The sequence below is a fragment of the Rhinichthys klamathensis genome, unplaced genomic scaffold (assembly GCF_029890125.1).
Source record: "Rhinichthys klamathensis goyatoka isolate OS25496 unplaced genomic scaffold, OSU_Roscu_1.1 h1tg000196l_1, whole genome shotgun sequence".
NCBI classification, from domain to species: Eukaryota; Metazoa; Chordata; class Actinopteri; order Cypriniformes; family Leuciscidae; genus Rhinichthys; species Rhinichthys klamathensis.
In genome coordinates, this window is record NW_026606722.1 from 6,126,134 (window position 1) to 6,152,893 (window position 26,760).

General features: G+C 37.5%; 2 protein-coding genes across 5 annotated transcripts in view; both read left to right on the forward strand.

Annotated features, from left to right (window-relative positions):
* si:dkey-239i20.4 overlaps positions 1 to 10,308 on the forward strand; it is a 40,922-nt gene extending 30,614 nt beyond the window's left edge. For both annotated transcript variants that reach the window (XM_056262762.1, XM_056262761.1), the window contains 2 exons: positions 9,694 to 9,766; positions 9,861 to 10,308. In XM_056262762.1, the coding sequence (XP_056118737.1) occupies positions 9,694 to 9,766; positions 9,861 to 10,251 (464 nt within the window). In that variant the 3' untranslated portion in view covers positions 10,252 to 10,308. The remainder of the gene's footprint in view (positions 1 to 9,693; positions 9,767 to 9,860) is intronic.
* Positions 10,309 to 13,803: 3,495 nt separating this feature from the next.
* On the forward strand, positions 13,804 to 25,023 carry LOC130096113 (flavin-containing monooxygenase 5-like). Of its 3 annotated transcripts, XM_056262763.1 has the most exons (10): positions 13,807 to 13,980; positions 14,075 to 14,487; positions 17,439 to 17,582; positions 17,750 to 17,938; positions 18,059 to 18,224; positions 22,905 to 23,047; positions 23,159 to 23,358; positions 23,469 to 23,824; positions 24,232 to 24,304; positions 24,421 to 25,023. In XM_056262763.1, exons 3-10 carry the CDS (start codon positions 17,451 to 17,453, stop codon positions 24,848 to 24,850), a joined length of 1,689 nt encoding a protein of 562 aa, XP_056118738.1. In that variant the 5' UTR covers positions 13,807 to 13,980; positions 14,075 to 14,487; positions 17,439 to 17,450; the 3' UTR covers positions 24,851 to 25,023. The 3 variants fall into 3 exon arrangements, with proteins under 3 accessions (XP_056118741.1, XP_056118738.1, XP_056118740.1); XM_056262766.1 differs by lacking the exon at positions 24,232 to 24,304 and having other exon boundaries at positions 13,804 to 13,980; positions 24,421 to 24,661; XM_056262765.1 differs by lacking the exons at positions 13,807 to 13,980; positions 14,075 to 14,487 and adding an exon at positions 15,833 to 15,913 and having other exon boundaries at positions 17,431 to 17,582.
* Positions 25,024 to 26,760: the final 1,737 nt, after the last annotated feature.

Sequence of the window (26,760 nt, forward strand, 5' to 3'; positions counted from 1 at the left end):
AGAGCTACGCAAGACTCTATGTTTAAAGATCATTTTAGAGGCCCGATGGTTAGCTTGATGCACAGGATCATCGAGGCTGCGTATGATGACAACAACGCTTGCGAGAGGGATACCAAACGTGTGAAAAATCTCAAAAAAGAAATGGATGTCATAAGAGGGTTGGTTGGATCTTGGACAGATGTTACGCCCATGTTTATAAGCGGCAAAGAACCGGTCGGCGTAATCCTCAGAAAAGTTCTGGATGTGATGCATGAATCTTGTGAGGAATTTGAAGTCGACGAACTACTCTGTATGTGTACGTTTGTAACAGATCTCTGTGTGTCACTGTTGTCAAAAAATGTAAGAACAGATGCTGATGAAATAGTTGAAAGTCTGGTCAACTATGCCCTAGAGAAAAACTTGATTGCGTGCCGCGACTTTTTATTATTGCTCGATCACCTGTAAATGTCGTTATTGTTTTACTTTACTATGTTGAAATAAAAAAATATTTTCTCATCATGTCCGAGCTCATAACTTATTCTATAGGATTATATATATATATTATATAATCCTATTATATAATATATTAGAAAGTAGCTAGGACATATTTTGCGCAGGTTTTCAGTTAACTTTTACCAAATATTTAGACGTTCAATTATAGACCTTTAGCGCAGTCAAATGTATTGAGTTGAAATTAAAACGTGATATCAATATCACGTAAAACACGTCATTACCGCTTGATAATAGTTATCAAGCACCCGCACTTGGTGAGATTATTCAGAAAAAAGCGACAAAAGTAATTTTCTGATAATGTACTGTGTTTTGTTGTATGCCCAGATTTTGAGGGTCCCTGGTAGAAACATAAATAGATCTACATAGATGTTTTACACGAAAAAATATTTCAGAGATCCTTGTGCAGTATTCTATATTCGCATAAAGAGTTAAAATATAGAATTAAGCGCAATTTAAAAACTAGTATGGTATAATAATATAATGCGATTTAAACCATAATTTTATTAAATCAAGCCAATTCATGCAAATACTGTCGTATTTGAAAAAAAGAGAAGGCCTAGAGTTCACTAACATTACAGCTAACTGTAGGAAACGGATATCCATGGGTGAAACTGTAAAGAAAACACCGTACAAAATACGATAAGTGTTACCATAGTGTTGTTAAAATGAAACTGTGGTAAACAATTTAAGAACACTAGCGGTTCAATAACAATGTTCAATATAAACAAGAATCCGACTCTAATGCGACTGAGCGTGTTTCACATATAACTGTTGACAGTTAGATATAATTTATCTAACAATTGATATTTACGATATGTTTTCATAAAAAGAAGAACAATTATTAAGACATAAAACACAACGTCTGTTTTCTGGATCAGGCCTAAAAGACCTATGCCTAAAACTCGTGTGTCAAAGTATCGGTGTAGACGGAATAAAAATGAATCATCCCGCCTTTCACGTTGTTTAACCAGCTTAACTGTTGTTTAGCCACATACACAAAATAACTGTGTATCTATGACTGTGCTGTGAAATGGGCAATAGTTAGACGAGTTTGAAACGTAAAAGTTTAATGGGTAACAGCAATACTCATCTTTCATGTCGATGTTTCGTAGACGTAGCAGGTAGATGTTCTAAAAGAAATATCTCATGTAGAAATATCTGGTTCATGTTTTTCATAAATTCCTGTTTGACGACGTTCGTAGACTATAGTTTTTGCAAACTGTACAAAAACAAAAAGAAACATGATGTCAATTACAAACATTCAAAACTGCTCACGAATGGCTTTTCGTATTTGTTTTAAATGGCTCACGCTGAATTTACTTTTTAGCAAGTTGAGCTCTAGCATTTACTTTTGTGCAATTTTAATTTTAAACACCAAACTTTGTTTAACAGTCTTAATGAATACGCCTCTCTCAGTGCAATAGTCAGATGTGATTCCGTTGTAATAGTTTACGTGTAAAACAGCATGTGCTTACTTTTCGTGTTAATACTTACTTATAAGTAAGTAACTTAATTAATACTTGCTTATATTAACAGCATGTTAATACTTTGTGTGATTCCACATCGTAGATAGAGGGAAAGTTGCAATTTAGTCAAACATTCTCAAACAGAAATACTTCAGAGTACAAACACTTAAATTATTAATGGTCATTTATTCCTATAAACACTGAATGTTGACGGCTCTCAAAGAAAAGTCTTCACCTAAAACAGACACACATTCAAAATGTGAACCAGTGTTGTCCGCTATCTGAATAGTAATAAAACCATCATTTGCAAACTTTTGTGTATTTATTATTATAAACGGTGCTTTTCTTAGTGATTTGGTCTGTTGAATCTTACATGGATGTTTTGGACGCGTGTGATTCCTGGATAAAGAATATGTTTTAAAGTTAGTCCATAGGCTATAGCGTGGTACTGTGTGACAAAATACACCCAAACATTTAAGCGTAACTATTTACACACATACTAAGCAGGAGAATATCTAATTGTTTGCACTATGCCTGAAACTTAGTAATCAACATGCATTTCTGTAGGTCTGTCAAAAAGAAAAATCATCTGGTTTTAAACACTGCTTTTCTTAAAAACATTGTGTCCGACGTATTTGGTAGCATGATTGCCTCGTTTAATCGTGTATTAAGTACATATTTATCAGGCTGATATTTGTAGAAAGTAAATTTATAAAAGAACCGGTTAATGGACTTGTGTCAGAACACAACACTATGTTTGGTTTTTTATTCTAACTTTAAAAGCTAGATTAATCTTTGAAAAGTTTAATACAGTATTTGTTTTTGTTTTTTGGTGGAAAATCTGGAAACCACCTTACGCACGTTTTCGGCCATCCTTAATGCCGTCATTGTGAGCTGAACTGTTTGGAGTTTTGCAGCACATATTTCTTTTGCAAAAACATTGCATCAGACATATCATATATCATATTTTTTACTTTATACTTGCTAGGAAATGAATTGAAATTGAACCTTTGTATAAATAAGAAAATTATATTTTAAAAAGAAGTTTAAAGGAAAAAAAGTACCAATTAATGACATTGTGTCAGAACACAGCAAACATGAAGAAGTGCTTTTACATTTTTGTTCAAACTTTAAAGTAAGATTACCCTTTGAAAAGTGTGATACAAATCGTATAAACTATTTGGTCTTGGGGGGACCGTTGCAAACTAGTGTCATTAAACTTAATCTTTGGTTTTGAGGGGAATTAAATATTCTCAGGACCCCCATCGACCCCTGAAGTTATGACTTCTGAAGATCTCCCATGTGTAGATTCACTCGGTTGAAAAATGTAATTGTAAAATTGAAAGTTTTGTAATTTACACATCTGAAATTAAAGGTATAGTAGTTTTTTAAAAAGTATTTTAATAGCTAAAATCAATGTCATTATTAATAAATATGATCTCATTGGTGTAAAATTAGCTCTGCCAATGTTCTGACGGGTAAGTCCATGGTGGCCTCCATGTCGTTCCGCCATCTTGAAAAACTATAATAGCGGAGAGGTACAAAAAGCACTAGACTACCTCAACGCGTTTCTACAACACGTTTTCGTTCAGAGCCGGCTGACTGAAACCATCTGAAAGGGGCACAAGGAGGTCAGTGAGAGGCGCTTGTCACTCCCCCGGCAAATTTGAAAGATTGCACAGCACTTCATAATACAATCCCATAATAAAGCTTAAAAAACATTATTTAAAGTGAAACGTGTCCGGCAAATTCAAAACTAGGGTAAATATCGGGATATCTTTTCCCAGGTGGATAGAGCTAATGAAGGAGAAGTTGCCTGCTTTCTTCTCGACAGGTAAGTCAATGTTACGGTCTAAATTACAAGCTTTTTCATTCCGTGGTTGTGCAATTCATTAAATAGGCAGCATAGCGGTAGAACGTGTATAGTTAAACTCGATGAAGTGCTATTGGATGACATGTCGTAGCTTCTTGGCACATAACGGTTACCGTAGTTGCAACACGCATTTGAAAAAGCGTGGCGCTAGAGAGCACTATGCGTTTGAATCGAGGAGGTCAAAGGGGGCATGCTTTCTGCTATAGTCTCATCAGCTCTCCCCAAAGTCTGTTCATGCGGCCAACAGACAGCCTGTCGCATCAACAAATGCTAGCATTTGAAAATTCTACATATATTTTGAGTAGATAACCGATAGTATATTCTCAGTGAAGGGTTTCACCCTGTGTGCTTTCCACAATGAATAAGGATAGTTTGAGAGATGCAAGAAAAGTAAATATGATATATCTTATACGTACAATAGGTCATAGCTACAGCAGAAAAAGTAAGATCATACTTTGAATTAAGACGAGTAAAATTAAAATATTCGCTCAAGACAAACTTTACTTATGCAGCGTCTCTGAAAATGTGTGGTGATTTTCTAAATGATACAACTTAATCTAAATAAGAGCAATGTAGAGTCCTGGGATTTCTTTTAAAACAAAAACATTGTGACAAACTTTGACAACATGTTTCATGTCGCATGCTATTTGAAATAAGATCTAAGATGCCAAAGGACGGTTCTTGATTTATAACATTTTTATTTGATTTTTGAACAAACGATGTTTAGTAAAAATAATATCTTTATGCAAATCATTTATATCATACAGAAGTCTTCTAAGAAGATAAATAGAAGATATGATTTTAATAAAACTTTAAAGATTTGATTTAGACAGTCTTTTAATTTTAAAAGATCTAATTTAAACTTTTAAGATTATACTTTTAAATGAATTTAATTTGAATAAACCTCTGAAAAGCAGACTAGCATTGCATACGCTGTGACATAATTGTGCCCCAGAGGCTCATCTGGCATGTAACTCCTCCGTCTCTGTGCGGGTCTGAAGCTTCATCTCACCCTGTAGCTTATCACTGAAGGATCTGGGAGGGCTTTGTTTGTTTATCACAACTTAAACTATTTGCTTTTTGAATTGTTTTTTATCATTGCATAGATCTAGATTCTACTACTTCTTCAGTTCTATGAAAATGTAAGGAGTTTTTTTTATAATTATAGATGTAATTTATATATAAAATTTATATTTATAAATATATTAATTAAGATAAAACTATGTTTAATTTGTATGAATACATTTTAGTAGCATATGTGTTATTATTCATTGAGTTATATACTTTATTTATAATAATTTAATTTTAAAATAGAGATTTTATGGAGCCGCAAAACACCTTAGAAATTATATTAAATTACTTATTTTTATTTATTTTGAAAATGTAAAAATGCAGCTTTCAGGTGTACACGGTAGAATATGCTGTTACAGTACAAAAATCATTACGGCTATATTAATAAAAATTATACTTTAGGTCACTGTTAAACAAAATCCTTACAGTAATCTTCTAAAAGATAAATAGACGATACGAATGTATTAAAACTATAAAGATTTCATTTAAACCATCTTTTCATTTTAAAATATTTAAACTTTTACAATTATGATTTGAAATAATCTTAGTACGAACAAAATTTTGGCTCTGGAAAGGTGTTAGCAGTGTTAGTGTAGTTACACGATGCACAGAGACTCATCTGCTCTGTCACCCTCTATCCTGAAGCTAATGGGGGCTGGCCTGAGGCATCACAGATTCTAAATGTCTTCATTGGTGCTGTCGCACTATAGGCCTATGTGGTGATTTTCGCACAGATACTACTTGAGGAATTATTGAACATTTCACACAATGTGTGAGATGACTTGTGAGACCCCCAAATTTCAAAGTTCTTTACATGTACCCTGATAAATAAAAAATATAGTCAAGTTTTTCCACGATGTAGCATATTTGTTTTATGAATTAATTTAATTTAAAATATCTTGTATTTTTAAAAGATATAATTTAAACTTTTAATGATTATACTATGAAATAAGATTAACACTAATCGAACACATGCAATGTCTCGTTCTGACCGCTGAAAAGACACACACACACACACACACAGACAATGCATGCCTGTCAAGCGAGGGGGAGAGAGAATTACTTGTGGGATCTTTTCAACTTTAAATGTATGGACATCTTAGGAACTACTTCGTCAACCGGCTGGAAAAAGTAAGATGATTTTATTTTTGACACCCGTTCATAACCTGTATGTATTCTTCTAATCTATAAAACATGTCGGATGATTTTTATCTAAAATAATAACTTTAGTTATTTATTTAAAAAATTAACGATAAAAGCATTTTATTAATATACTTTTAAATGAAAAATGTTTTTCAACTTAAGTTAGTGTGAAATAATATATTTGTAAATTACTAGATGTAAATTTTATAACCATTTCATTTATATAGAGCATAATGTTTTTCAACTTTAGTGTGAAATATATGATACATATTGTCCTCACTTGGAGGGGTCTCATGTAACACACACACACACACACACACACACACACACAGATAAGCCCGCGCCCGGGCCCCCTGACTTAGAGGTTTTCAGGATTCAGAGATGTTTTAACGTTAGGACAGTCACTGATATGTTCACCAGCTGTATTTTTCAAAGCGTAATAAAATGATAATGGCATCTGTTTCTCAGGCTCATTGCCCAGTACATAAACAAACACACATACACACAACACCCCCGGTCAAGCGTGCAGGGAAGTGAAATAGTTAAGGTGAAAAACACATGTTTTTTCAACATGGTGAAATAGATGGTTTTATCTGCTTTATATAATTTTAAATGAACAATGTTATTTTGCCCCACTGTCACACACACACACACACACACACACACAGACACTAACAGACACAATGGCAGCTCTGTGCTCTTTTTGTATTACAACTAGGATGATATTGTATATTTTATAAGCATTTCATTTATATAGTTTTAAAGATCAATGTAACTTTAGTTATTTAGTAAGATATTTATTTTATAAACATTTCATTTATATAGTTTTAAAGATCAATATTTTTCAACTCTAGCCAGTGTGAAATATACAACATTATATCTCTTTTTCTCACTCCCAGCAATGAGCTCAGGAATGTGGTGATATCGTGCACGTTCAGAGAGCCTGTCATATGCCTGTGTGATCGGGTGAAACACTCCTGGAAACATTATGGGATTTTTACAACTTAAATGTGTGGACATCTTAGAGCTTTTTTCAACCTGCTGAAAAAGTAAGATCATTTTTTATTTCATCTCTCTAAAACATAATGATTGATGTATGATTTTTATGTCTTTTGTGGTTTTTAAAATATCTGGATCAGTAAGATGTGTATTTATTTTATTTTAATATTTAATTTATATACTTTTAAAGAAGTGAATGCTTTTCAACTTCAGTAATTTAATAAGATTTTTTAATGAACAGGATGTTAGTGTTAAATATTTTATAAACATTTCATTTATATAGTTTTAAAGATCAATGTAACTTTAGTTATTTAGTAAGATATTTATTTTATAAACATTTCATTTATATCGTTTTAAAGATCAATGTAGCTTTAGTTATTTAGTAAGATATTTATTTTATAAACATTTCATTTATATAGTTTTAAAGATCAATGTAACTTTAGTTATTTAGTAAGATATTTATTTTATAAACATTTCATTTATATAGTTTTGAAGATCAATGTAACTTTAGTTATTTAGTAATATATTTATTTTATAAACATTTCATTTATATAGTTTTAAAGATCAATGTTTTTCAACTCTAGCCAGTGTGAAATATACAACATTATTAGAAAATCTCTTTTTCTCACTCCCAGCAATGAGCTCAGGAATGTGGTGATATCATGTGTCACATTCAGAGACACTGACAGATGCTGGTGAGAGAGAATCAACTCGGGGGATTTTTACAACTTAAATGTGTGGACATCTTAGAGCTTTTTTCAACCGGCTGAAAAAGTAAGATCATTTTATTTCATCGCTCTAAAACATGTTGAATGATTTCTGTTTTGAAATGATTGGTTCTGTTAGGTATTTATTTTGAATGAACAATGTTATTTTGCCCGACTGTCACACAGACACAAACAGCCACAACCACAGACACACACACACACACACACACACACACACACACTGCAATCTTTTTTAGTTAAAAGATATTTTATACACTTTTAAGAGATATTTGTGGGAGGGATCGTGTCACACGATCTGTGATCTTTTTTAGCATTGTGAGAGTGGGTGGGAGGGAACCCCGGATTTCAAAAAACATCTGGCACCATCAAACCCAAAACAATGACATATTTATACACCTCGGTCAAAGAGTCAAATCATCCATCAAAACAACCTGTCAAAACTTTCTGTCAACCAAATGATCGAACGCTCATTAGGGCAAAGGTTAATCCAATCCCGGAAACGGGAAGGGCTAGGTCAAAGGTTAATCCATCAACCCCGGAAAACGGGAGGGGTAGGTCAAAGGTTAATCCATGACCCCGGAAACAGGAAGGGCAAGGGGAGGGGCAAGGTCAAAGGTCACCATCAATCATTTTGACACAAGCTGTAGGGTAATAACTACTGACCCCCATCTGTATGCTTACAGGAAGAACTGGTCTGCATCGGCTGCAGTTTCATCGGTCAGCCACTCTGCAATTGTCCCGCAGACTCTAGTCAATAAACTACTGCTGCTTGGATTGAAACCATCACTTTGTTGCTTTGTTAATTAATAGGCCACAGACTGTTAAAGTCCATGGCATTTCATCTTCACCTATCATCCTTAACACCGGCTCCCCCCAGGGATGTGTCCTGAGCGGTACACACTATTATCATATGACTGCTCGGCTAAATATCCGGGCAATCATATTGTGAAGTTTGCTGATGACACAGTTGTGATGGGATTGATATCCCACAACTATGAGTCCTTATACAGACAGGAGGTGAAAGAACTTGTGGACTGGTGTAGAGTAAACAACCTCTGTGGGGAAGACGAAGGAGATGGTCGTGGACTTTAAGAGGAGAGGTTTCACCCCCTCTCTACTCTTCTTTGGAGGAACAGCTGTGGAAATGGTCTCTGGTTTCAAGCATATTAGGGTTGACACAGCCAGCATTATAAAAAAAGGCTCATCAACGCCTATTTTCTTAGGCGGTTGAAGCAGGCTGGTCTCGTCACTCCAGCTCTAGTAGCATTTCACGGGTGTGTGGTGGAGAGTACACTCACCTTTTCTATCACTGCCTGGTACGGGAACTGTTCTGCTGCTGACAAGAAGGCATTGCAGAGGGTGGTCAAATCTAATAACTCAACAAAAAAAAAACTCATAGCAGCCTCCATCCACCCAGCAAACGAACAGTTCAACCCCCTCCTCGCCTCAGGCAGGAGGCTAAGAAGCATTAAACCCAGAACAACAAGGCTCAAATGCAGCTTCTTTCCAGAGGCTGTAAGACTGATGAACTCCCTGCCTTAGTGACTGATCTCTCCTTATATCTCATTATGCTGTGCTGCTTTGTCTGTTGCTCTGGATTAATATGCTATGATGCACTGCTTGCTTAGTTATTTATTGTTATTGTTTTTTAAATATTCTATTAAATTATTAAATATATTTTATATAGATTAATAAGTATACTGTAAAAAATGTATTTCTAATTGTTAGTCAATGTTAGTTAATTAACTAATGGGACCTTATTGTAAAGTGTTACCAATAAATCTGTATATACATTTTTTTATTATTATAAAAGCACAAGTTTCCAAGACAGTTTAACGTGACCTTCTTATATGATTTAATCATTTATATATGATTATGTTTTGAAAACGTTTTTCATGTATTAATTCTCCTGTTCTTCAAGGACTAAACCATCTTCCTCCAGCCGATAAAATGGATAAAATAATTGAGAAGGACATAAAAGCAAATTTAAAAAGGTAATAATTTATTTACCTCGATGGTAATTCCAAATAGGTTTTGGTTTGACAAATAATCTATGTTCGTTTTGAAATCTCTGCTATCTCTCTACAGTTACCCCTGTCCTAAGCTGGCTGCCCTTCAAGTGGACTATATCCCTTACCTAGACACAATAGCAAAGGAAGTGGGCGTCTGTCCCAACATTGCCTGGCTGCTCCTGAGGGACCCTGCTGTGGGACTGAGGGCTTTCTTCGGCCCCTGTACTCCCTACCAGTTTCGGCTAAGCGGACCAGGGTATTGGAGAGGTGCCCGTCAAGCTATTCTTACCCAATGGGAACGTGTGGCCAAACCCATGAAGACACGGCCCATTCCAGAACCTCCATCCTTCAGTTTGTTCTTTTGGCTGGGCCTGTCAGGAGGGGCTGCAGTGATTTTTGCCATTATGACAATGCAAAAGAAGATCCCACTCTCCCTGAGAAACCCATCTGTTTCTTGTATCCCATAGAAAACCCATATTTGATTTTTGGGTAGCTCTGTTTTGAATTTGCACTTCTTTAACCTTATTATTTAATTCTTGGAACTCATTATCATTTATAATACCCGTTATATTTTAAATCTTTAAAACTTTTTAAAATTAAAATGAAACTTTACCTTTGTGGTCTAAATGTGTCTTTTTTGTCTTCTTATATCTGTCATAACAAGTGCTCTGCCAAATTCCCAAATAATCATCTTTTTGATAGAAATAGTGTTATCTTTTGACAATCATCACATAAGTAAAGTAGCAGCATTTTATTATTCTTTTAATATATACTTTTAAATAAAACAATCGCTGGAGAAGCCTGAGTCTGGCAATAGTGTCATTTCGTGATGATGAACAGCTCAAAAAGACGAAGACTCTTATGCAGTAGGCTATTTATAAAGAATTATAGATGTTGTAGTCATTATCAATGTCTAGGTCTATCAATTTTAATTTAAAATTTTGATAAAAGAAAGGTAAACACGTTTACAACAGTTTTAATGTGACCTTCGTATAGGCTAACATAAATTAATAATAATAAGTTTAATTTATATAGCGCCTTTCCCAAGCTCAAGGACGCTTCACAATAACAATAACAGTAAACAGTAAAGAACAAACAATCAGTTAACACATAAATGGACAATAGACATTTGCCCAGTCCAAGAAAATGAGCGATTGCAGGTGCATATGGCATTACATTTGGAATACAGACTAAACAAAACCAGGAACAAAAAGAACACTATTTCCAGACAGCATGGAAGGTGCGGGCATGTTGAAGTAAAGATGCAAAAGAATAATGGTATAATTAACATTATGACTGTAATACAGAGTTGTGAATAAAAAAATAAAAAAACATGTCATGACTGATAATACTGTTGAAACAAATGAGTTTTGAGTTTAGACTTAAATTAATGCAGCTTGGTTGTTGTCCTAAGAGCCAGGGGAAGAGAGTTCCATAGCTTAGGGCTATAACGGAAAAAGACCTGCCACCCATAGATGAAAGACGAAATCTCGGCTCACAGAAGAGTTCACAGCCAGAAGATCGGAGAGTTCGAGGGGGAATATAAGGAGAAAGTAAGTCAGAGTGAGAGATAGGAAGGAGCATGTAATAATATGTATTCCTTGGGACATGAAAGTGCTAGAAAACCCAAATATAATTTCCATACAATAGCCTAAGCATGGAGTATTTTCATGCATCTATGCACGTCTACACAAAAAAACAGTAGCCTATATAGAAGTTTACAATGTACGACTACGATCCAACACTTAATATTTGTTAACCTTATTTAACTAATTCAACGTTATTGACCAGATTAACGGCCATGAATCCCCGCCTCTTTTATCTCTACAGTATGGGGTGTGGTGAGAAGTGTTTGTGTGGAGTGAACAACATCTATAAACTTCTGCGGTCACTGCTTCAACTGCTTCACGCTCGGTGAGATGGTTCTCCACAAACTTTTTATTGACACTAATATAATATCACTCCATTGTCGTTTTTACGGGACAGGCGTGTTTACGTAACGAGCTGTTTGTTTTTCCGAATCTGACTCGATTTATTTGTCCGTACAGTATGTTCTTGTTGTTAGAGCTTTAGCTAGTCGATTTCACAAATACAGACGGTTACACGCCGCAGTAAAAGATAGTTTGTGTGGTTTGAAATACAGATTTCCTATGTTTATAACACCGAGGTGTGCTGGCTTGTGAATTATGTCATTCTTAAAAAGTGTCAAAAGTGACAAGTTCAACCCAGCAATTTACGTCTGTGGCACGTTGCATTTCTTCTACGGCAACGTCGCCTCGCAACATTGTAGCAACGTAGAATTGTAAGAGATGACAGTTTATCATGTTGCGCGATATTCAGCAACTGAGAGACGACGTTCTGACAATTGTTTATGCTAGATATCCCCCATTTGGCATGTTATGTTTTGTGGTTCATTTTTAATTAGTCAGATGTTAGATAAGTATATACATTTTAAATATTGTTTATCCGTATTATTAGTTATGGGCCTAACACACTTTGGAGAGTAAAAATGACATTAAGGGTTAGCTAATTCTTTATTAAAACTGCATATAATCAAATTGCACTTCCAAAAGTCATACATTTATGGAAAAAAAGAAAAAAAACTAAATATACGAATACACCAAAACAACCTGTCAAAACTTTCTGTCAACCAAATGATCGAACGCTCATTAGGGCAAAGGTTAATCCATCAATCCCGGAAACGGGAAGGGCTAGGTCAAAGGTTAATCCATCAACCCCGGAAAACGGGAGGGGTAGGTCAAAGGTTAATCCATGACCCCGGAAACAGGAAGGGCAAGGGGAGGGGCAAGGTCAAAGGTCACCATCAATCATTTTGACACAAGCTGTAGGGTAATAACTACTGACCCCCATCTGTATGCTTACAGGAAGAACTGGTCTGCATCGGCTGCAGTTTCATCGGTCAGCCACTCTGCAATTGTCCCGCAGACTCTAGTCAATAAACTACTGCTGCTTGGATTGAAACCATCACTTTGTTGCTTTGTTAATTAATAGGCCACAGACTGTTAAAGTCCATGGCATTTCATCTTCACCTATCATCCTTAACACCGGCTCCCCCCAGGGATGTGTCCTGAGCGGTACACACTATTATCATATGACTGCTCGGCTAAATATCCGGGCAATCATATTGTGAAGTTTGCTGATGACACAGTTGTGATGGGATTGATATCCCACAACTATGAGTCCTTATACAGACAGGAGGTGAAAGAACTTGTGGACTGGTGTAGAGTAAACAACCTCTGTGGGGAAGACGAAGGAGATGGTCGTGGACTTTAAGAGGAGAGGTTTCACCCCCTCTCTACTCTTCTTTGGAGGAACAGCTGTGGAAATGGTCTCTGGTTTCAAGCATATTAGGGTTGACACAGCCAGCATTATAAAAAAAGGCTCATCAACGCCTATTTTCTTAGGCGGTTGAAGCAGGCTGGTCTCCTCACTCCAGCTCTAGTAGCATTTCACGGGTGTGTGGTGGAGAGTACACTCACCTTTTCTATCACTGCCTGGTACGGGAACTGTTCTGCTGCTGACAAGAAGGCATTGCAGAGGGTGGTCAAATCTAATAACTCAACAAAAAAAAAACTCATAGCAGCCTCCATCCACCCAGCAAACGAACAGTTCAACCCCCTCCTCGCCTCAGGCAGGAGGCTAAGAAGCATTAAACCCAGAACAACAAGGCTCAAATGCAGCTTCTTTCCAGAGGCTGTAAGACTGATGAACTCCCTGCCTTAGTGACTGATCTCTCCTTATATCTCATTATGCTGTGCTGCTTTGTCTGTTGCTCTGGATTAATATGCTATGATGCACTGCTTGCTTAGTTATTTATTGTTATTGTTTTTTAAATATTCTATTAAATTATTAAATATATTTTATATAGATTAATAAGTATACTGTAAAAAATGTATTTCTAATTGTTAGTCAATGTTAGTTAATTAACTAATGGGACCTTATTGTAAAGTGTTACCAATAAATCTGTATATACATTTTTTTATTATTATAAAAGCACAAGTTTCCAAGACAGTTTAACGTGACCTTCTTATATGATTTAATCATTTATATATGATTATGTTTTGAAAACGTTTTTCATGTATTAATTCTCCTGTTCTTCAAGGACTAAACCATCTTCCTCCAGCCGATAAAATGGATAAAATAATTGAGAAGGACATAAAAGCAAATTTAAAAAGGTAATAATTTATTTACCTCGATGGTAATTCCAAATAGGTTTTGGTTTGACAAATAATCTATGTTCGTTTTGAAATCTCTGCTATCTCTCTACAGTTACCCCTGTCCTAAGCTGGCTGCCCTTCAAGTGGACTATATCCCTTACCTAGACACAATAGCAAAGGAAGTGGGCGTCTGTCCCAACATTGCCTGGCTGCTCCTGAGGGACCCTGCTGTGGGACTGAGGGCTTTCTTCAGCCCCTATACTCCCTACCAGTTTCGGCTAAGCGGACCAGGGTATTGGAGAGGTGCCCGTCAAGCTATTCTTACCCAATGGGAACGTGTGGCCAAACCCATGAAGACACGGCCCATTCCAGAACCTCCATCCTTCAGTTTGTTCTTTTGGCTGGGCCTGTCAGGAGGGGCTGCAGTGATTTTTGCCATTATGACAATGCAAAAGAAGATCCCACTCTCCCTGAGAAACCCATCTGTTTCTTGTATCCCATAGAAAACCCATATTTGATTTTTGGGTAGCTCTGTTTTGAATTTGCACTTCTTTAACCTTATTATTTAATTCTTGGAACTCATTATCATTTATAATACCCGTTATATTTTAAATCTTTAAAACTTTTTAAAATTAAAATGAAACTTTACCTTTGTGGTCTAAATGTGTCTTTTTTGTCTTCTTATATCTGTCATAACAAGTGCTCTGCCAAATTCCCAAATAATCATCTTTTTGATAGAAATAGTGTTATCTTTTGACAATCATCACATAAGTAAAGTAGCAGCATTTTATTATTCTTTTAATATATACTTTTAAATAAAACAATCGCTGGAGAAGCCTGAGTCTGGCAATAGTGTCATTTCGTGATGATGAACAGCTCAAAAAGACGAAGACTCTTATGCAGTAGGCTATTTATAAAGAATTATAGATGTTGTAGTCATTATCAATGTCTAGGTCTATCAATTTTAATTTAAAATTTTGATAAAAGAAAGGTAAACACGTTTACAACAGTTTTAATGTGACCTTCGTATAGGCTAACATAAATTAATAATAATAAGTTTAATTTATATAGCGCCTTTCCCAAGCTCAAGGACGCTTCACAATAACAATAACAGTAAACAGTAAAGAACAAACAATCAGTTAACACATAAATGGACAATAGACATTTGCCCAGTCCAAGAAAATGAGCGATTGCAGGTGCATATGGCATTACATTTGGAATACAGACTAAACAAAACCAGGAACAAAAAAGAACACTATTTCCAGACAGCATGGAAGGTGCGGGCATGTTGAAGTAAAGATGCAAAAGAATAATGGTATAATTAACATTATGACTGTAATACAGAGTTGTGAATAAAAAAATAAAAAAACATGTCATGACTGATAATACTGTTGAAACAAATGAGTTTTGAGTTTAGACTTAAATTAATGCAGCTTGGTTGTTGTCCTAAGAGCCAGGGGAAGAGAGTTCCATAGCTTAGGGCTATAACGGAAAAAGACCTGCCACCCATAGATGAAAGACGAAATCTCGGCTCACAGAAGAGTTCACAGCCAGAAGATCGGAGAGTTCGAGGGGGAATATAAGGAGAAAGTAAGTCAGAGTGAGAGATAGGAAGGAGCATGTAATAATATGTATTCCTTGGGACATGAAAGTGCTAGAAAACCCAAATATAATTTCCATACAATAGCCTAAGCATGGAGTATTTTCATGCATCTATGCACGTCTACACAAAAAAACAGTTGCCTATATAGAAGTTTACAATGTACGACTACGATCCAACACTTAATATTTGTTAACCTTATTTAACTAATTCAACGTTATTGACCAGATTAACGGCCATGAATCCCCGCCTCTTTTATCTCTACAGTATGGGGTGTGGTGAGAAGTGTTTGTGTGGAGTGAACAACATCTATAAACTTCTGCGGTCACTGCTTCAACTGCTTCACGCTCGGTGAGATGGTTCTCCACAAACTTTTTATTGACACTAATATAATATCACTCCATTGTCGTTTTTACGGGACAGGCGTGTTTACGTAACGAGCTGTTTGTTTTTCCGAATCTGACTCGATTTATTTGTCCGTACAGTATGTTCTTGTTGTTAGAGCTTTAGCTAGTCGATTTCACAAATACAGACGGTTACACGCCGCAGTAAAAGATAGTTTGTGTGGTTTGAAATACAGATTTCCTATGTTTATAACACCGAGGTGCGCTGGCTTGTGAATTATGTCATTCTTAAAAAGTGTCAAAAGTGACAAGTTCAACCCAGCAATTTACGTCTGTGGCACGTTGCATTTCTTCTACGGCAACGTCGCCTCGCAACATTGTAGCAACGTAGAATTGTAAGAGATGACAGTTTATCATGTTGCGCGATATTCAGCAACTGAGAGACGACGTTCTGACAATTGTTTATGCTAGATATCCCCCATTTGGCATGTTATGTTTTGTGGTTCATTTTTAATTAGTCAGTTAGATAAGTATATACATTTTAAATATTGTTTATCCGTATTATTAGTTATGGGCCTAACACACTTTGGAGAGTAAAAATGACATTAAGGGTTAGCTAATTCTTTATTAAAACTGCATATAATCAAATTGCACTTCCAAAAGTCATACATTTATGGAAAAAAAGAAAAAAAACTAAATATACGAATACACAAATTTATTTTAAGTATAATAAATAAAACATAAAAAGCAAAGACAGATCAGAACAACGTTTAATGAACAGGCACAGGTAAACTTGGCAGAGAACAAAGCAAACCGGAGCTTCGCATGACAGGACTGTACAGGGAGTAGGCTACTATATGAGCAGACATAACAGCATAAATAGCAGACAAATCAAAGGAAAAATTAACAGGTGTGCGTGCAGTTAATTTTTTTTTCTCTGAGCGTTTTCAAAAAAGGAAAAAATATTAACGTGCAACTAAGTTACGCGCTTGTCCAGTCCGAAATCGGCGTTCGCGACTTGACCTGCTAGATTTGTGATATTTCGCAGTACAGTTTTGATCAGTCAACCTTTCCCCGAGTGCCTAACTTCACTATTATGATTGGTGAAAATTTTTCCAGTGCATTCGGTCACAAATTTTCACACTGTTTTTGGTCTGGGTGCCTAACTTCACTATTAAGATTGGTGAAAAATGTCACAGTGCAGTTTTGGTCAGTTAACCCTTCCCTGAGTTCCTAACTTCACTATTCTGATTTGTGAAACCTTTCACAAATCATAACATATATATATATATATATATATATATATATATATATATATATATATATAATGTATTATGAATAGGTCTGCATAAAATGCTGGCTATGAAATAAAATTTCGCATGACAATTTTTTTTAAGAACTCATTTCTACCATAGAGTGCTATGCAGAATTTGAGATTTGATGGAAATAACACTGATGGATAGTTTCATGCTTTGGAATAATTACAAAAATCGATTTTTTTATATCCTCTGCATCTGCCAAAAGTCTAACAGTTGTGGATCATCATGGCTAAACGTGTTGCTGTGATTGGAGGAGGAACCTCTGGGCTGACCTGCATCAAATGCTGCCTGGATGAAGGCCTGGAGCCAGTGTGTTTTGAGACCAGTGATGACATTGGAGGTCTTTGGAGGTTTAAGGTGAGATATGTCTATATGATTGGGTACACTGAAATTTTACATACTGTATGAATAAAATAAGGTGTCCAAGCACTGAACCCTGAGGCACAGTTCATTGCATGCAGACCATCAATAAACACGATGCTGCGAGAAACTGATGCAGTTTGCTTCTTGTCTTTGTATCTTAGGAAAATCCAGATCCAGATCGTGCTAGTATTTACTACTCATTGATTATCAACACTTCAAAGGAGATGATGTGCTACAGTGATTTCCCCATCCCTGCCCACTTCCCAAACTACATGCACAACTCCCTCATCATGGACTACTTCCGAATGTACGCTGAGCACTTCCAGCTCAAACGGCACATCCGTTTCCAGGTCTGGCCTGAAAGCTTATGTGAACTGTGAAGTTAGAAATATACTGTACCTCATATATACTGTATCTTAGGTTTTGGGGTTTTTCTAAAGGTTCAGAAATTCATGTTTTGTGTTTCTTAGACAAAAGTCCTTCATGTTAACCCAAGGCCAGACTTCCCTCACTCTGGTCAGTGGGATGTAGAGACGGAGTCCAAGGATGGTCGGAGAGAGAAACAGGTGTTTGATGCTGTGATGGTCTGCACCGGTCACCACTGTCACCCTCACCTCCCTCTAAAGGACTTTCCAGGTGTAGTACATGTGATGATTAAGCAAACACAGTCTATGTGCAAAGTGCAACAACATAAAGTCAATAAAAGCCAAACTGGGACACTCATAGTGAACTTTAGTTGTACAAGAGTTATTAGGGCTTATACAGCTCTTGTACAACTTTTGTAGCATTAAGCAGAATCTCAGGCAGAAATATTGTTTATAATTAGTAAGTTTACAAGGTTTTGCAAAGAATGATTCAACAAGCTTTTAAAATTATTCAATAAGTTAATGATTTTACTAATTTGTTAATTTTGATGTTTACAATAATATACAAAATATGGGTAACGCTTTAGATTACAGCCCGGAAAGTACTGAGTAATTAAAGCGATTTTACAGCGTTACCTTCGGTAATTATAGTGTACCTATAACGTGCTTACAATATAAGTATAAGGGAACAGTATTTTAAGTTTGGGGAATAAAGGGGTAACATATAAAAATATTTATACTGTAAGTATTAGAGAACTAAGGGGTTCTTATTCTACTTTTATGATATAACAATCTTACATTTGGGAGCAATTTAGCAAGAACATACCTTTTAGAAATAATGGTGAACCAGCATACTGTATAGGCTTTTTAAAAATGACAGGGTACATATCTATGCATTTATAAAGTAATCTTTTTAACAAAAGTGCACTGAAAACGAAAACTATTGCAACTTTTGCTTAAATATTGGGGAAAGATACTCTTGTTTCATGTAGTGGTACTTGTTACCCTCTTGTTCCATGTAGTTACAGGGTAAGTGTGACATTGCGGGCCGTAAATTAAAGTAGTTCTCGTTACCCTCTTGTTACAGGGTATGTGTGACATTGCGTTTCTAAGGGGTAAATTAAACATTGCATTTCATTGGCTGTAAATTAAAGTGGTGCTTGTTACCCTCTTGTTCCATGTAGTTACAGGGTAAGTGTGACATTGCGGGCTGTAAATTAAAGTGGTTCTTGTTACCCTCTTGTTCCATGTAGTTACAGGGTAAGTACAGTAAAAATACATACACAATCTTATATCACTGACTCGGAAACCTTTATTTATTATACAAGCACCACTTACCCTGTAACCACATGAAACCAGATATATTTCCCAGTATATTAAAAAGAAATTGCAATAGTCTTAGCTTTTCTTGCATTGAAACATGTTAGCCCAAACTTAAACATATGCACTTTTGCTATCAAAAAAAAAAAAAATAGATATGTACCCTGTCATTTTTAAAAAGCCTATACAGTATGTATTGCCTTGGTACACAATTATTACAAAAAGGTACGCAGTGTATGTTCTCGCTAAATTGCTCCCAAATGTAAGATTGTTGTATCATAATAGTAATAGTATCCGGCATTTCCGGCGCTTGCTCTGCTGCGACGACACACAGTCAGTCAATGTTCCATGGCGGCGTCACATCTCTGTCTACTGTCGGTTTGTTTTGTACCAGTGTGTCTAGCGTTTGTCTTGAGAAGTTCTCACTAGTGTCTGCGTCTTTATCCACCCATCGTTTTACTGATTGTCAAGAATGAGGGACTTACACACACTCATCGCGATCGCGCTCATAACATCACTCCCACCGGAGATCAAACCAAGGCGAAGAGGCAGACGAGGAGGCGTAAGAACTAGACTCCGAAAGCGTCCCTTCAGGCCCCCCCTCCCTTCCATCATACTAGCGAACATTCGTTCGCTCAGGAACAAAATGGACCTGCTGCACGCCAAGTGCTCCATGGAGAGAGGCTACAGGGATGCCTGCATCATCGCGCTCACCGAAACCTGGCTGGATGAAGAGGTCCCGGAGTCCGAGGTCAGCCTTGATCATTTCACCATCCTAAGAGCTGACAGGACCCATCAGTCAGGCAAAGTGAGAGGTGGTGGGATCTGCATCTATGTCAACAACAGATGGTGTGATAACATCAAGATCCACAACAAGATCTGCACACCAGATGTGGAGATGATGACGTTGAGCCTGCGTCCCTTCCACCTCCCGAGAGAATTCCAGACGGTGGTTGTCACCTGTGTTTACATCTGCCCGAGCGCCAACGCTAGGGTAGCAGCAGAACTAGTAGCCGACAACGCTAACAACATGCTAGCCGCCTACCCGGAGGCTCCAGCGTTTATCCTGGGTGATTTTAACAACGGCAGACTCAACGATGTTCTGCCATCCTTCCACCAGTTCGTGGATGTTCCAACGAGGAAGGAGAACACTCTGGACTTGTGCTATGGCAATGTTGCTGATGCCTTTACCGTACGTGCCTTCCCGCCACTCGGTTTCTCTGACCACAACGTCATCTTCCTCCTCCCGCAGTACAAACCGGAACTGAAACGGATCAAACCAACAACCCACAGCGTCACCCTCTGGTCGGAGGACGCTATTGAGCAATTACAGGGCTCTCTAGCCTGCACGGACTGGGGTATTTTTCAGGGCACACTGGACGAGAGGGTATCCACCATCACTGACTACATCAAGTTCTGTATCCACACCACCATCCCCACCAGAACTGTCAAAAGATACCCCAACTCCAAACCCTGGATTACCCCCCACATAAAACATGCACTTAAAGAAAAACGGACAGCATTCAGGAATAAAGACTGGGCCACTCTCAAAATACTCAACAGACAAATAAAGAATGACATCATCAGAGCCAAAATGCAATATAAAAACAAACTGGAGCAGGAGTTTAGCAACATGAACACAAAACAAGGATTCCAGAGAATCAAGAAACTTACAGGTCAAGAACATAACCACCATCACCAACCAAGCTCGGACCCTCTTCATCTTGCAAACACCCTGAACAGTTTCTTCAACCGGTTTGACATCCATGACCACACCTCCACCTGTGAGGAACTTCTCAGAACCCTTTCCTCCCATGAACCTCACCACCCGCCCTTCACAGAGGAGGATGTGCAGCAGCAGCTGGCCAGGTGCAAAGTTGGTAAGACACCTGGGCCAGACGGCATCCCGGCAAAGGTGCTGAAGTGCTGCGCAATGGAGCTCTCTCCCATCTTCCACTCCATCTTCTGGGAATCCTACAGGACAGCAACAATACCCACCCTCTGGAAAACATCAACTATTACACCTGTACCCACGAAACCACGCCCCTCAGAGCCCAACCACTTCCGTCCGGTCGCACTCACCCCAATAATCATGAAATGCATGGAGAAAATCATACTACAACTCATCTTACCTGCTGTCAGCACACAATTGGACCCATACCAATTTGCATACCGACTGAAAAGGGGGACAGAGGACGCAGTGGCATGCCTTCTCCACTCCCTCCTTCACCATCTCCAGATTTCCCATAACTTTGCCTCAGTTCTGTTTGTTGACTTCAGCTCCGCATTCAATACAATCCAGCGCCATCAACTCATCACCCCTCTCCTCATCCACTGGATAAACAACTTTCTCAGCAACAGGCCACAGACAGTGAAAATAGGGACTACAACATCATCAACCATTATCACCAACACTGGAACCCCCCAAGGTTGCGTACTCAGTCCCTTCCTGTACACACTTTACACAAATGACTGCCAGAGTTCACTACCCAACACCACTTACTACAAATATGCAGATGACACAGCCATAGTAGGACTACTTACAGACAACAGTTCCATCACAGCCTACCACCAGTCCATCACAGATTTTGCACTGTGGTGCTCTGATAACTACCTCCAACTCAACATTGACAAGACAAAAGAACTGCTTATTCATGCATCAAAATCACCCCCTGGACTCACTCACATCACTACATGGCCAACCAGTGGCACAGGTCAGCACTTTCAAATATCTTGGTCTCACCATTGACAATAAGCTTAACTTCAATGAACATGTCACCATTACACAGAAACGTGCACAACAGAGACTGTATGCAATACGCAAACTAAGATCACTGTATGTTGCGCCCCATCTTCTTCTGCTACTCTACAAAAGCATCATCCAACCCCTTCTACTCTACTGCTCCCCCTGTTTCTTCACCATACTAAATGTCATCAGCAAGAACAAACTCATTAAAATCTCACACTTAGCATCCAAGATAATACAGCTTCCCACCCCCAGCCTCACTGATGCAAATGACACAGCCATCACACGCCTTGCACGCACCATAGTAAGCAGCCCTGACCATCCCCTGAACCGGTTCTTCACCCTACTCCCATCTGGCCGCAGATACAGAGCCCTGGACTAGAAAAAAGCGCACTTTAAGAAAAGTTTTATACCCTCAGCAATCACTGCACTTAACAAACTCCCGTGACACTACCCATTGGGGGGTGTTATATGTTATATGTTATACGTTACATGTATGAGGCTGTGTACATCCTGCATGGAATGTAACAATGACATGTGTGAAAAAGAATATCCTTATAGGACAATAAAGACTAAAGACTATAGTAGAATAAGTACCCCTTAGTTCTATAATACTTACAGTATAAATATTTGTTTATTTTTTATACTAAAAACAAATTTTTAGTATAAAAATTTGTTTATATGTAAAGTTATTCCCCAAACTTTACATATTGTTCCCTTATACTTACATGTAAGTACTTTATAGGTACACTATAATTACAGAAAGTTACACTGTAAATTCCTCTTAATTACACAGTACTTTCCGGGCTGTAATCTAAAGCGTTACCAAAATATTCAATGGCAGATTTAAGGGATTATATAGATAAGCTATATATTGCATTACAGGAATAGACACGTTTAAGGGGAAATTCTTCCACAGCCGTGACTACAAAAACCCTGAAGATTGGCGAGGGAAGAGGGTAGTTGTGATTGGCATTGGGAACTCTGGAGGAGATATTGCTGTAGAGCTGAGCAGAATGGCCAAACAGGTGATTTGCCACAACTACAGTTTAAATAATTATAGTATATGAATTATTATACTCTTATTACAGCCTCTGCATTCCACATTGTTTCCCTTACTTACTTTCCCTTAATTCTAGGTTTATCTGAGCACCCGAAAGGGATCTTGGATACTAAATCGTGTTGGAGACAATGGTGTTCCATCGGATATGATGTTTAATAATAGAATGCGTGGTTGGCTTATTCAAATGTTGCCTGTTGGTTTTATCAACAATGTGGGTGAGAAACGACTCAATAAACGGTTCAACCACAAGCTCTATGGGCTGCAGCCTGCGCACAGGTACTGTGAACACTGAAGGAAACAAGACTCTGCTGACTTTGGTCCATGAAAGTGTTAACCCTTTAACCCTTTTCATGGTGTACTATTTTTGGCTTTTGTTTATTTCCCAGAGTTTTCAGCCAACATCCCATGGTCAATGATGATTTACCAAACCGGATCCTCTCCGGTACTGTCTCGGTCAAGCTGAATGTGCAAGAGTTTCGTGGATCAAGTGTGGTTTTTGAGGATGGCACAGTTGAGGATGACATTGATCTGGTGGTGTTTGCCACAGGATACACTTTCTCATTCCCCTTCCTGTCTTCACATGTAATTCCTGTCTCAAATAACAAGGTATCCCTGTACAAATATGTGTATCCCCCAGCACTAGAGCGCCCAACTTTAGCCATGATTGGTCTGATCCAGCCTCTGGGAGCCATTATGCCCATCTCTGAGATGCAAGCGCGCTGGGCCACACGTGTTTTTAAAGGTATGAAACATGATGCTGATCTTCTACACAGAAAACTAAGAGCTGTTCTTAAAATATATGTTCATATTCATACAATTCAGAATAACAAAAATGTCTACTTATACTATTATAAAAAATTTCTATCACCAAAAAAATGTTGTAATGTAGTTTTTCATGAGCATTTTCTCTTAATCAAAGACTTTTGACAATTAGACATTGGCTTTTTCTTGTTTATGGTCTTGTCTTCGTCCTTTTGGGTTGGTTTTAAGTTCTAAAAGTTACAGTATGATGACATAGTACTTAAAAAATATTTTTCAGGATATGATTATTCTTTCAGTTTTACTTTAAAGATATATACGAACATGTCAGAAGTCAGAACATTAAGTACACAGTGTTTTGTATGTAACAAACTGTGATATGCTCACTAGGACAGTGCAAACTGCCTTCAATGAGTGCAATGATGAAGGACATTAAAGCAAAAGAGAACGAAATGACTAAAAGGTTCTTCACACTTCACCTCACATGACTATATAACACAGCATTTGCACAATTTCTACAGTTATGTAGAAATGTAATTTAAGTGTATCTTCATGACTCTTAACCATAATGTCATGCAGGTATGTGGCCGCCCAGAGACACACCATCCAGGTGGACTACATCCCCTACATGGATGAGTTGGCTAAACAAGTGGGTGTGCGTCCATCTATCCTGAAGCTGCTCCTGACAGACCCTAGACTGGCTCTGAACATCATCTTTGGGCCCTGCACCCCGTACCAGTTTCGCTTGCATGGACCGGGCCGATGGGAAGGTGCACGGCAGGCCATCCTGTCTCAGTGGGATCGAGTCACAGAGCCCCTGAAAACACGCTGTGCACCGGAGCCGCAGTCACAGCGCTCCTCTTATTCACTCTTATTCTCAGTGTCTGTTGCAGCGCTGCTGTCTGCTCTGTATTACAGCAGGGCCAGTCTGCACTCACTCATAGCAGACCCTTCATTGCTCCTCGACAAGATCAAGGCTTTTTTACCATTCCCAGTGACCACAAAGTGATCATGTAATGTGTATCAGAAACTTAACATACTTTATTTGAAATCTTATATCATAACGAGTGCACTTCGATTAGGGTAAATTATAGTCAACATCATGAAAATGTTATAATTGACGCATTACTTATATAAAATGCTTGGTACTGAATCACAGAGTGCCTTAACATTTCAAACACAGTTTCTGTATGATGAACATTTAATTTTATTGTAAAATAACTGATTTTATGTGCAGTTTTGTATGTAATTATGTTGCACTATTAAACTCTTAGTTACAAATGATATCTTACTCACTTTTGATTCGGGATCTTGCTGTATTTTAGATCTTGACACCCCATTTGCAATGACTCAACCATGTAGCTGATTTCAGGGGCCTGTGCTGGAGTGGTTCGCCTCTTACCTCAAGGAGAAAACTTTTTCTTTTAATGCAGGGAAGTGTAACTCATCCTGTGCTAAAATCTGCTATGGTGTTCCCCAGGGTTCCATTTTGGGTCCTCTTCTCTTTTCTTTATACATGCTTCCTCTAGGTCATATCATCAAGAGACACAACTTATCATATAATTTCTATGCCGATGACACTCAGCTTCATCTTCCTGTGAAAAATAATAGCTGCTCTGTGTCTAGTTTCCTTGACTGTCTGCATGACAAAATGCTGGATGGAAAAACTTTTTACAGTTAAACTGATACAACTGAAATAATAGTATTTGGCCCATCAACTCTGTCCTCTGACATTGTCAGTCAGCTTGGTCCCCTCTCTTCTAATGTGCGTGACAGTGTCAAAAACCTTGGTGACGTTTTTGATTCCACACTGTGTTTTGATAAGCAGATTAGTGCTGTTGTGAAAAGCAATTTCTTTCAGTTAAGAACTATTGCTAGAATTAAGATGATGCTCTCTGAGAATGATCTTGAAACTGTTATTCAAATTTTTATAACATCTAGGTTGGATCATTGTAATTCGGGTTTGCAATTGGTAGATCGTTTGCAATTGGTACAAAATGCGGCAGCCAGATTACTGACTGGCACTAAAAAAACGTGAACACATTACACCTGTGCTTTGTTCCCTTCACTGGTTACTGGTTAAGTTCCGTGTTGATTTTAAAATTGTGCTTTTTATTTGGCTTTGCATGGACTTTCTCCTCAGTATATTTTTGATCTCATCCGTACACTGCTTCTAGATCCCTTCGATCATCCAGACAGTTATTACTCTCAGTTCCTCGTTCACATTTTAAGACTAAAGGCCAGGCTTTCTCTGTGGATGCTCCGAGGCTTTGGAATGGTCTTCCCCTCCACATTAGATCTTCATCCGCCATTTCGATGTTTAAATCCTCTTTGAAGTTCTCTTTGCATTCTTTATATTTTAAATGAGGGTGTAAATCTTTTTTTTTAATCTTTTTTAAAACTCGTTTTAAATCTGTTTTATATATCTTGTACAGCACTTTGGTTTCAACATCTGTTATAAAGTAAAATAAACTCTTTTGTTGTGTTAAAATTATCTTAATGATGTGTCACTCCCAACTGCTGCAGTTGTTAGCATGTCTGTTTAGCATGTTCATTTACTAAAATATGATGAGAAGAATAGTAATGGCTGATTAAATTGTGTTGCCAATCAAATCTAAAAATAATTATTTTTAAAACAATGTAATTAATGAAATAAAATGCCACTTAAGTCTACTTAACCTCGGAAAGTTTTTCATTCATAAGTGCAGATGGTTTAAATCTGAACCCAACTTTAATCAGTGGATGAATGAGGTTGTTATGTAACATGATAGTGGAAATAGCACGAAGAAGGATACTCATTTTTAATGACAAAACCCAGGAACCAGGAGAACACCACACTTAACATTAACGAGAACAGACGAAGACTGAGGGAGAACACAGGGTCTAAATACACAAAGCAAACAAAAGGAACTAAATTAG